The sequence below is a fragment of the Cyclospora cayetanensis genome, unplaced genomic scaffold, assembly GCF_002999335.1.
Source record: "Cyclospora cayetanensis isolate NF1_C8 unplaced genomic scaffold, CcayRef3 CcayRef3_contig_168, whole genome shotgun sequence".
Classification (NCBI taxonomy): domain Eukaryota; phylum Apicomplexa; class Conoidasida; order Eucoccidiorida; family Eimeriidae; genus Cyclospora; species Cyclospora cayetanensis.
Genome location: NW_020312112.1, coordinates 78172 through 89165, shown reverse-complemented (window position 1 = coordinate 89165; position 10994 = coordinate 78172). Strand labels below are relative to the sequence as shown.

Below are 10994 nucleotides of genomic sequence, written 5' to 3'. Positions count from 1 at the left end.
AGCTTGCTATGCTTAGCCTTCTCAATTATCACGAGGCTTGCTGGTGAGCTTATTTTGGCATAAGCCGATAAGTTGCGGCTTGTAGGAAGGCTTAAACTGGACCTGTCCCTGCAGGCAGACGGCAGCCACTGCATGTATAGAGCAACCATCGAATTGCTTCCGTATCCAATAACCATGCCGCAAAGGAGCGCTCTTTTCTCTCTTTTTTGGATTGCAAAGCACTGTACATATCCAACCGCTTGATGAATTCTTCGAGTAATTTGCCGTCGGTAGGGCCAGGTCTGCGTATCCTCACCGACGCATTCATTAAGATATTATCGGCTGACAAATCATGTATTTCCATCAGCGATGGAGCTATTGAGTTGCCATTAGCTCGCAGGCCGCGCTGTGCCGCCTCAACAAGAATTAAGCCACCGTGAACACACCTCGCTAGAGAGCTTTTTCAGACTTTTCCTAAAAGACATCCTTTTTACAAATAGCTTTCCTGGAGTAAGAGCACTTTCATGCAAACATAGCATCACACTACACCCATATCCTGTGAATGATTGGTGAAGAGCTGTATCGAATCTTTGCTTGCTACCAAATTCAAGCCTCCTTAAATGTGGAGGCACACATAGCTCCAGAATCAGTATAAACGTAATGGGTAGTATGGAGTAGTTTGTGAAAGAAGTCCATCCCCTGCGCGCGCCCTTTAGGGTTCCCGAAATGTGAGAAGAGGGACAGCTAGGCTGCACGCAGATGAATCCAAAGCTCTCCCACCTTTCAAAGCTAGCTGCACCTAGCACCCAGCGCACACACAACACAGCACTGATTTTAACAAACTGAGCAGATGCTGCTCTGCAATAATACATCCTACAAACAGCTAAACCAAATGGCCAACCATTTTTTTCTCTAGTATAGATTCTTACTTTGGGAGTTGTAGACTTTTCTCGGCTCAGCCCTTTACAAAAACTCTCTTACATGCTCTACAATAAGGTGTACATATGAACGGATCATCAAGCAGGCATTTTGTTCCTCTGAGGCTTTTCGACTCTTTACCCATCCGCGATTATACGGGAAAATGTTGGCCTTTTGGAGCAACCAGCTGAGAAGCTTGATCGGTGGAGCAGCAGGCATATAGCAAGCTTGTAAATGGGAAAAAATCGTACCCAGCTAAAGGAGCTCTAACAAGCAAGTCTACGGACAGCTGCTATTGTACTTTGGCGACAAATAGTGGAAAGAGGCTGCCTTGGCTGGCCACAGGGGCTTTCCCCGATTACACCGACCAACACAACTAAACTAACTGAAAATCTTTCAAATGGCTGTCTAGTCCAGCTGGATATACAAAAAACTACGTAAGTATATAGTGCGCAGAAGCAATGAAATGATGCGTATGTTTGGGTTCAAAAAGATGGCAACGATGGAACTAGTCATCTGGGCGGTGAAGCCAAGTCGCCCCTGATGCTGTGGAAGTTCTATTTACAGCAGCAGCACGATCGGTATCTTCTCGTAGAAACGGCTGGCCCGTGCACAGACACAGCGAAGTTTGCAACACCCAGGAATCCAAATACAACTCGCAAATAGAGCCACTTCAAAAGTCAGCAACATAGTATGCATTGGAGGCGTGCTTAGGGACGAACGTGAATCCCACAGGTGGAGGCCCCAGGAACATAGAAGATATGTCAACCCAGTCCTGAAAATGACAAAAAGACAGCTACAAATGTAATGATATGTTGGCGTCCACATGTCAAATACATTGCCACATCCAGACTTTCTCCTGATTGTTAGTTACAGTATAACAGCATTGAGTCCCTTAAAAGCACTACTTTGGCATGTGCTACTGCATCGCTTTCTTACATATAAAAGCGATTCCATGACTCTTATATCGATTATAGTATGGTGGTTGGTATGACCTGTGGGTTGGAGCTTGATAGCTTGACTTCAAGGTCTGATCTCCCTTTGAAGGGACTCGGACGCCAGTGAATAAGCTGCGGTTGCAGCTCCAGAAATGGAGGCGGGATATAACGGTGCGTGAATGACAGGAACTCCAGCAGGAACCTTCTAGTCGTCGCAACGCCTCGCCGGTCACTGCCCCAATGTTCTAGGCCGTTATTAACAAACTCCTGCCGGTTTGTAATACAAAGCAACATAAAACGCAAAATGTCATGAGCAGCAAATGACAAACAGCCCGATTCAATAAAAGCATTCTAAAGCCCGTGCGATGCCTTTGTAAGTTTTGTTTGGCTGGAAAAGATATGTATTTTTCGAAAAGTTAAATCTGCACCTTGGTGAACTGCAGTGCTGCGAAGATTGCGAAATCGCAATGAAAGCTTACCGCTACCCAGTGTAACAGAACAAGTCAATAAATCAGCCCTAACATCTGACTGAATGCAATCTATGCCAGTGTAAGTGTTGGACATGAGAAGTTGATGAAGATCTATTCAGGTGTAACCGCCATTCGATTCTCACCTTAATAAACTCTAGTCGTTCACAGGCGGAGATATCCCACAGCCGTTGTTCCTTGATCTCGGTGAATATCCACGGTTTAATAAGGGCACCTCTTCCGATCATCAGTGCATCTAGTCCTGATGTTTGCTCCCGGAAGCGAAATTCATCGTTACTAAGAATATCCCCACATCCTGAGGCGGCGCAGAAAATTGATAGATTCCTCAAGTGAGCGTTACAGAGGATTGTGCATGGATCAATGTCAAGAAGCACACTTCAAGCTGCAGCACCGGCATCGACTAGAATAGAAAAGCTGCTTCAGGGACAGCTGCCCCTGATAAGAATACTCCTTGCGCGACCACTTGAACGCCACGGAATGCGTGGTACTGCATGATCCAGCGCGTCCGTACGGTGCGCCAGTCGCTGACCAATCAGCAATACGTCTTCCGGCATAAGTTTCTTGCAACTCGTGAGATAACTCCAGTCTGCAGCCTTGGAATAGCGTTGCTGTGCCGTGCGGCCATGAGCAAATATTGCAGCTACACCTGATTTCGAAAGTCTGTAAGCGCAAATCAAGGTCAGCCAACCACTGGGGCCTGTCAATTGCATGCAGAACTTATATACGCACAAGGCACCACACTGACAAAAAAGTCGATTGGAAGCGTTCAAGGGCAGTTAGCATGAACTTGCGAAATCCCATTTCACATCCATTGATCGACGTTATGAATCGAAAAGGCTAACCACACAGAGCTGAATCAAACAATTACTTCTACTTGGAGCAGACCGCACGTATCTAGGGAGTATCATCGCCAATCCTCTTGCCTGGACATAATGTAAGGAGTTGTAGCAGGGTCTTAGCATGTGATTTTACTTCTCAGCAGCTCCATTGCACAGCCTTACCTTTCAATTACTGTGTGGAGCTGATGCTTCTTCCCGTAGTGAGCCGTACGGACCTTCATGGTCACAGGAACTGATGGGCACGCCTCTATCAAGGACTTTACGACTGATTCGACCACCGCTGGCCTTTCTAGCATGCAAGACCCGGCTGCAGCGCCCATAAGCAAAGTTCAAAGTCGAAATCCTCCATCCACATAACGAGATGAATTCGGGAATTATTGCCCTGCAGATTAGCTCAAGAGCGAGAAGTCACCTACACAAAATAAGGGTGATATATAGGCAGCGTAATGGCAGATGCTCAAAAGAGTCAACTTTGAACCAAAAGAATGCTCTCGATTGTTTCAATGTGTAAGGAAACAACCTTTCACGTGGACTGAGCAAGGGCACTTATTAACTGACCCGCCAACATACAGCCCGCCCTCTTATGATGTAAAGGGATGCACTAAACATGGGTGAATCATGGAAAGCTGCTGACCCCTAAATTTCCTGTGCAGTTGGTCCAGGGGGCAGGCAATATTTAAATCGATAAAGTCGCACATAATGTGTCGGTTCCGGATGATCTGGCCGCACCTTAAACACAAGGTTCACAATAAGGAACACTGTTTTCCATATGCAGCAGTATATCCATGAGGAGCTATAGTGCTGGTGCCTTAAGTAACTTAAGTGGTCTCCAAGAGACCCCAAAACATTCTAGACCCCTTAAAACCACAAATAGCCCTAACGATCGAAATTGCCCTACTCGCGAGCTACATCCGAGAACCCCGCCGCTAACTGGATCCCGAAGATCTTCTCGGAAACGTGGCGACTGCAATATGCACACTCGCATTACATTGCATCAGAAGCTGCCCCATCTCCGGAAGCAGCCCAAGCACCTGCTTATAATATAGATACAGATTCTCTAGGCAAGTGCAGCTGCCTGCCGGAGAAAAAGTGTACAACGAGTCATTTCAGACCCACCGCAATAAGCACAACTCGGAGGGCTTCCCCTCTGCAATGGAGTTAGCTACAGCCATCTCGCTAACCTGCAACAATTCAGTCGCAGCATCGCCAATCTCGCTAATAAACAAGAGCCAATGATCTTGGCGCTTTACATACACATAGGCCTGATCTACGCTACTCCGTATCTATTCCCTTGCTCTCTCGAAGGAGGCGGGGAAACAGTTTAGGATATTGTCCGTTGCAGCACGCGTGTGAAGGAATCAACGTCTCACTGTAACGTCAGCACCGAGGCGTGTGCAAAGCCTCCTAAATGGTAAATTTCCAACTGTTGTTAACGGTGCGAGAAAAATTTTGCCTCTGGCTTGTGCTGCAAATCGGAGCCGACGCTCTTCTGCCCCAACATCTTCATCTCCTCCGGCCACCGCGCCTAGACGGAGCACCGATGGTAACAACCCTTCAACTCCTTGGGGCCCTCTGGCCCCGTCGGATTCTTCGTGCTCCAAAGGATGCGCAGGACACTCTAAATGATCTTTTAAAGAGATATGGGGCCCTCCTGCACTGCTTTCCCCAGTACGTGGTGCTGATGCACTTGCAGCGCCATTTTGGCTGTGGGCAAACCTGTATCGTCGGCGCTTTGATCCTATGGACAGTTTGGACTGATGGTCGAACACGTTCAGCTCCTGACGATTGCGCATCTGCTTGTAGTCTTGTAAATCAGAAAGGGTGACTGGGCTCCCGCTGCGGAGAAGATTGATACCTGAACAGAGCAATGCAGATTAATGATCTTGTGTTGCGTAAGGATTCTGATTGCATCATGAAAAGCATGTATTTAAATGATGCCCCATGCCCTTTTCTCAGAATATAAGTAGAATTTATACAAAGGAATGTTGTCGCAGTGACCGTAGAGATTCCTAGGACTAGCTGTTGTGTGCGCAAAGATAGGATGTTTCCACAAGCAAGTTAAGGATTCAAAGAACAGCGATACACAGCTTTACTTCTCCTCAGGAAAGTTAAGTTCAAGATAAGACAAGCACATCCCCACTCCCTGTGACACTCGCCGAGAGGCCCTCTCCCCCCCAAGCTCCCCCGTAGCCAGTTTTCCAGTACCCAGAGGCGCCCACAGCAAACAACCAAAGCCAACGGACGGCATCACATCACAGAGCTCAGACGTGTCTGCTCCATACCCTAAAACTGCAGTACAAGCTAACCACTAGTGTATACACAGTAAGCGTATGATCCTATATCATCGTTACACTGAGGCAAAGAAATTTGTTATTTGCTTACAATTATCAACGGGTCAGCATCGTTACGTTTGAGATAGGGCCACTGAAAAACTTGAATATCAGACTCTATAATAAAGAATAGAGAGACAGTGTTCGTAATTCGTAAGTTAAGTTGAACCATGGTGTTTCCCTGATCACGGCTCACACTTACCAGATGGATCCAAGTGAGAACTACCAAACCGGCAACAGCAGCCGTATGGGCAAATGCCGTAACGCAAGAAATAGATGCATTCCCCCTTCAAATCGTCAGGTCGGTTCTGTTACAGCGGCGCAACGCAACAAGATCATACACCTGGATTAGGAATGTAGGCTTTAAAGCAGTAGACATTTTATACAGCACAGCTACTGATGCCGAATATTCAATGAAATACCAATATTCTTAGGCTGAGAGGACGAACCTTCATGAACGCTGCAATATCATGATCCTTGCTGCAGTTCGGGGTGGTGCATGAGCCACAAGCTGCTTGGGAAACACAGAGTGCCTGAACAGCAAAACCAGTGTTATAACCAAAACCGATTGTAGACCGAGCAGCCGGCCCTTCAGTGCTGCAATGACAATGTACAAATGACTGTAGTTTGTCCCGCCGCAGAAGGTACAAGTGTTTTCAATATAATCTTTGCACTGAAGAGAAATAGAGGCACTCCCAGGGATTCATCGTACTCAGCGAATAGAACATGCTTACGTTTCCCGCACACTCTCTGGAGATATTTTCAATATTTTTATGACGCATTGCTGCTGTATTTAACCCCCGCCTCTTCTTAGAGCCCTGCACTTCACAAACGGAATTCTTGTGGCTTTCGCTAGGCTCGCCAGTGCTCGCCGAGCTAGAAAGAGAGCCTGAATCATCTTTTACTGCATCCAACAATGGGTTGGCCAATCCCGGAATTTCTTTGCGCTTCCCGACGCCTTCCCTGGACTGCGGAGTAGTCTTTACTGCACAAGCCAAATCACCTGCCGCGCGAATAGCAGAAAATGGAATATTCGGTGAAGAGATATCTGCTGAGGCCACAAACTCAGAAGAACTTGCCCCCCCGTGAATATCATCCACGGTCCCTGATCCCCCGCAAGCCTCCCTGTCTTTGCTGGTGTTTGACGGAACGCCTTCGCCGTTAGTCAAGTGCAAAAGGTAATGAAGCGGAGAGCTTGTGTATGTGTTAAACTTCAACTGCTTTTCTTGTTTCAAAAACTCGACAGCTCGGCGGAGAGCCCTGAACTGCAAATGCTTCTGCTTCCAAGTGCATACATGACTGCCACCACTCGGAGCTTCGTTCTCAAACTGGGATGCACTCGAGGGAGTACTTTCGGCTCGCTCTTCTGCTTGTTCAGTAGAACTCCTACAAAGCGTCATTTGACTGCGTGGTGACTCTCCGACAGTCCAGAGGTAATCTGGAACGTGAGGGGCTTCTCCATCTTTCAGGCAAAAAGCTGCATGCGCCTCAAGGAAGCTCCTGGGTAGGTCGGAAGGCAGGTGAGAGCGGTTGAAATGAACAAAAGGGGGGAGCTGTGGGCCATCGCATGAAGAGGCAGCTGCACTGTAGACACTCAAGTCATCATCTTTGATTTCCTCCCCCTGCATAAAAACTGGCGATGGGTGTTCACTCATTGCTGAGCAGAATAATAAAATGAGCTGTGGCTAATGAGTCGAATGAAGCGCGCTAGCGAGTTTACAGAATTTTGCTACCGAGGAGAGTGAGGCGGCAGGTAGCACGTGGTCGAGCTTCAGTTGCATCGATTCAAGAGGCATACACATAAAAGAGAAGGCAGAGAGGAAACTAGGCATTGGAAATTAAATTTGCGTCACTGGAAAGAATAGCAGTGCTGCAGCAACGAGGTTAGATAATAAAACATTTAATTTTGTCTGTCAGGAGCCCCCATCGACATGCATGCATCGCATGGGCTTTCCATTCGAATCGAGTACGTCATTTCCATTTTGTTTTACATTCTACTTCATTCATAGTGTATTTTTGTCGAGGGGGGAGAAAGCAAAGGGGGCATTTGTTGTCGGGGGCCACGTTACCTGCCGTGACTTCCCTCCTTGCTTTGGGATCTACAAAATGGATCTCCCTAATGCGACGAATGCAGGAAATCAAGCTGACTTGAGTGGTACTGGAGCACATGATGAATTGAAGGAAGGCAGCTCGCCCCAACCCAGCTGGGCAGAGCGCGCTTCGAGGGCTGCCAAACTGCCTGTGGCTTCAGAAAAAAAAAAATCAAGAGAGGGCGAAACTACCTCTTGCATCCCTCCCACAGCTCCAAATGCTGCCCTTCCCAAAGCCCCGCCTCCTTCGATTCCGGCATTCGCTCGTGCAACAAAGGAGAGGCCTGTCATTGTGCTGGACGCTGGGGCACTGATTCGAGTTGAGGCCCTCGACAAGTACCGTCACAAATGTGCGTTTGTTACAACAATGGCAGCAGCGCAGGAGGTACGGGATGCAATGTCAAGACAGCGCGTAGGCGAGCGGCTGTTGGATATTCACACGCTGCAGCCATCCGCATCTGACGAGGCATGGGCAGAAAAATTCGCAGATATGACAGGCGACTTGCCCTTTCTATCTAAAACAGACTTGGGGCTCATTGCACTTACCTACATGCTGCAGAGGGCTACGGGACAGACGGAACGCCTGAAAATACGACCTCCCGCACTTGAATTCTTCAGCGAGGCAGAGCTGCAACACTCCCTTGAAAGCAACGGGGATTCGACGCATGTGTGGACGCTCCAGCGGGGATGCGTGTCGGCTACCTCTCCTGCAAGAACGCCACCGTCTGTAGATGCCTCTTCTCTGGAGGATTCTACTAGAACTCTGGAAGGCGAGACGCCAGAGAGCGAAAGTGCATACAAATCAAATTCGACGGCGGAAGACGACATGGACATGGAAGAGGGATGGGTTACTGAAGAAGTGCTAAGGGACCACTTGGGACTTGTAGCATTAGACGATTGCCCTGATGGAGTGGAAGGCAGAGAAGGGGGTGAACAAGGCGATGCTGAAGCTCTCTCAAAGGCTTTTAACGGCCTCGAACTGGCGGCACACCTTCAGGAGGTCGAAGATCTTGTGTGCTGCATGACAACAGATTTTTCAATGCAAAATGTCCTGCTGCAAATGGGACTAGGGGTCTTGTCTGCAGACGGACGAACGATCCGAACTGTTAAATTATGGGCCCTCTTGTGCAGGTGCGGCGCGCTAGTGGCAATGGGGCAAATGACCATAAACGACAAACCCTAAGTATCAAAGGCGCATGCTTATCCCCATGATGCCGCTGTTTGAATAGCATGTGCTGCTGGGTTATCAACAGCGCCTCCTCGTTTGATGCTGCTTGAAGTTGTATTTTTGTTTTGCTTGATCTTTCTGGTGTGTGCGCTTTAGGGCCTGTGGGCACCTTGACCGGAAGACAAAGCTGTTGTTTTGCTCCAAGTGCGGGCACTACACGCTGGAAAGGGCGCCTCTGTATTTCGACCAGAAGTCTAGAAAAGTATATGTTTTTGACGGAAGGAAGCGCTTTTCCAAAAGGGGCCAGGTCTACTCCATACCAAAGGAAACAGGGGGCAAGCACTCTGTACGTTGAGCTGACCTATGCAAGGATGCAAATACGCAGCTTCACAGTCGCGTATACGAACCCTTTTCGTGCAGAGCGCCTCCAACTCTAGGATCTGCTACGAAGGAATCGATTAGTTCTCATTCACAGATGTATATGAAATGGCATGCATTAAAACAATTTGCGCGTATAGATGCCTGCCCGACCATGTATTTGTGGCGTTTTGTATAAATTCATACCTCTAATTTTGTGCCTGATTGTTTATTTCAGATGTCCTGCAGCTGGCTGTGCATTCCCATCAGTGTCATATCGATATACCAATGTGTGATTTGCTGCCTCACGGTTGTGGGTAAGCTTACAAGGCCGTTCCGAGGCATAGAGCTTAGCAATTTGTTTTGAACTTGTGGGGCTTCTGTCTTGTGCTGCAGCGTCCAATCATCTTGGCAGCCGATCAGCTGTTAATGGGAGGAGTAGATAGGGAACTTCGGCACAAAGAGAAGATTTGGAAAAAAGACGTCGAATCCAAGAACCCGTTTTCACCGGTACGTCATTTATTAGGCTCATGAAGACTCAGCAAAAGTGGTTGAGTCGCCAGTCTTTGGACAGCCATACAATGCCTAGTAAAGCCACATAATATAAGCACTTGTTGAGTGGGAGCATAATGTGCATTCTTTAGCCGTCCTTTGACGGGAAGGAGCAAGAACACCGATTGTCTCTTTCCCCTGCTTGTTCCTATTTCGCCTGCAGAACTATTGCCTAGAAGCGCAAAGTTGGCATCTTCGCGCATTTACTGCATCTGGTAGAGCTGCTGCCTCTGCTCCCCCAAAAGTCATCGTTGGTCTCGGACCCGGCAATCCCAATTCCAATCGATGGATGAAAAACCGCAACAGACAACGGAAATAGGCATTTTGAGTGTAGTGGGCATGAGGGAGGTGGTAAAGGAGAGTGGCTCTTTGCGCGTTGGCACCATTGTAGTTGCTGGTATTGTCCACATGGCCCGCAAGCTTATGAAACGTCTTCACCACTGCGTGTTAGCTTGCAGTTTGCAAATGCAACGATCAGGCTCAACCTGAGGCGATGACACTGGAACTCTCAAAGGCGTGGTACTCTAGCTTTAACCATGGGCGGTAGCTCCAGCGAACTTAAGGGAAGCTACCGCATCGTCCTGTCTATTGCCACAAACCTTTCCTAAGGGAGGCGCCTGCCCTTCGCTGCTGCTGAACTCCCCGAAAGGGTTCCAGCGCGCTCTACAGTTGACTGGTTCTATAGGGAATGTGGGTATCCATAGACGTTCTTATTGCCGGGGGATAATTCTTGCTCATCAGGTGCCATCTGCCTTTACAACCTCTTCGCGCACTGTTGACGAATCGCTGAAGACAACTTTTGCAGTAAATATGTCCGTAGATAGTAATTGTGCCTTTCCACAAGCATCGACGCATTGAGAAAGCCTGACGTCAGCCTCGTTTCGGGTTTATTAGTGTAGTGCCTTTGTTTAATAGACATATACCAGGTTGTACGTTTGTATTTTATAGTGCAGCAGGAGGCATCTGAGAACTGGCAGACCAGTCAGCATGCCCATTACGTTTCCTTACGGTCAGCGTGATCCTACTGCGTGCCCTGACTAGAAAAAGCATTTTGAATATGCCAGCACTACTTGTTCACCGTAGAGCCCAGCTTCAAAGGACAGGAGAACTAGAACATATACATCGTCAATGGCCGAACCAATTCACTTAGGGGGCTAAGCTCCACACTTTTAAACACCTTGCATTGCACTTGATATGTTATATTGCGAATCAGTAGGGAACCGGCTTATTGGTTTGTCTGCTCTTGTAACATATCTTTAGAGAGAACACTGCTGACTTGACAGTAGACGATGCGAAGTTTTGTGCTTATGCGCTACATGCTGGGTACAACCAGCT

At 47.9% G+C, this 10994-nt stretch overlaps 2 protein-coding genes across 2 annotated transcripts; one reads left to right on the top strand and one right to left on the bottom strand.

The window, feature by feature from the left end:
• Positions 1 to 1570: 1570 nt before the first annotated feature.
• Positions 1571 to 7147, bottom strand: LOC34621951 (tRNA-dihydrouridine(47) synthase [NAD(P)(+)]-like). The gene is made up of 11 exons (XM_026337155.1): positions 6227 to 7147; positions 5942 to 6025; positions 5695 to 5800; positions 4533 to 5017; positions 4279 to 4343; positions 3797 to 3891; positions 3325 to 3469; positions 2853 to 2983; positions 2449 to 2618; positions 1893 to 2102; positions 1571 to 1672 (listed from the first exon to the last, which is right to left on the bottom strand). The coding sequence occupies exons 1-11, from the start codon at positions 7145 to 7147 to the stop codon at positions 1571 to 1573; spliced, it is 2514 nt and encodes an 837-aa protein (XP_026192940.1).
• A 451-nt stretch (positions 7148 to 7598) lies between these two features.
• LOC34621952 (20S-pre-rRNA D-site endonuclease nob1) lies at positions 7599 to 9978 on the top strand. The gene is made up of 4 exons (XM_026337154.1): positions 7599 to 8713; positions 8907 to 9096; positions 9504 to 9617; positions 9823 to 9978. Exons 1-4 carry the CDS (start codon positions 7599 to 7601, stop codon positions 9976 to 9978), a joined length of 1575 nt encoding a protein of 524 aa, XP_026192939.1.
• Positions 9979 to 10994: the final 1016 nt, after the last annotated feature.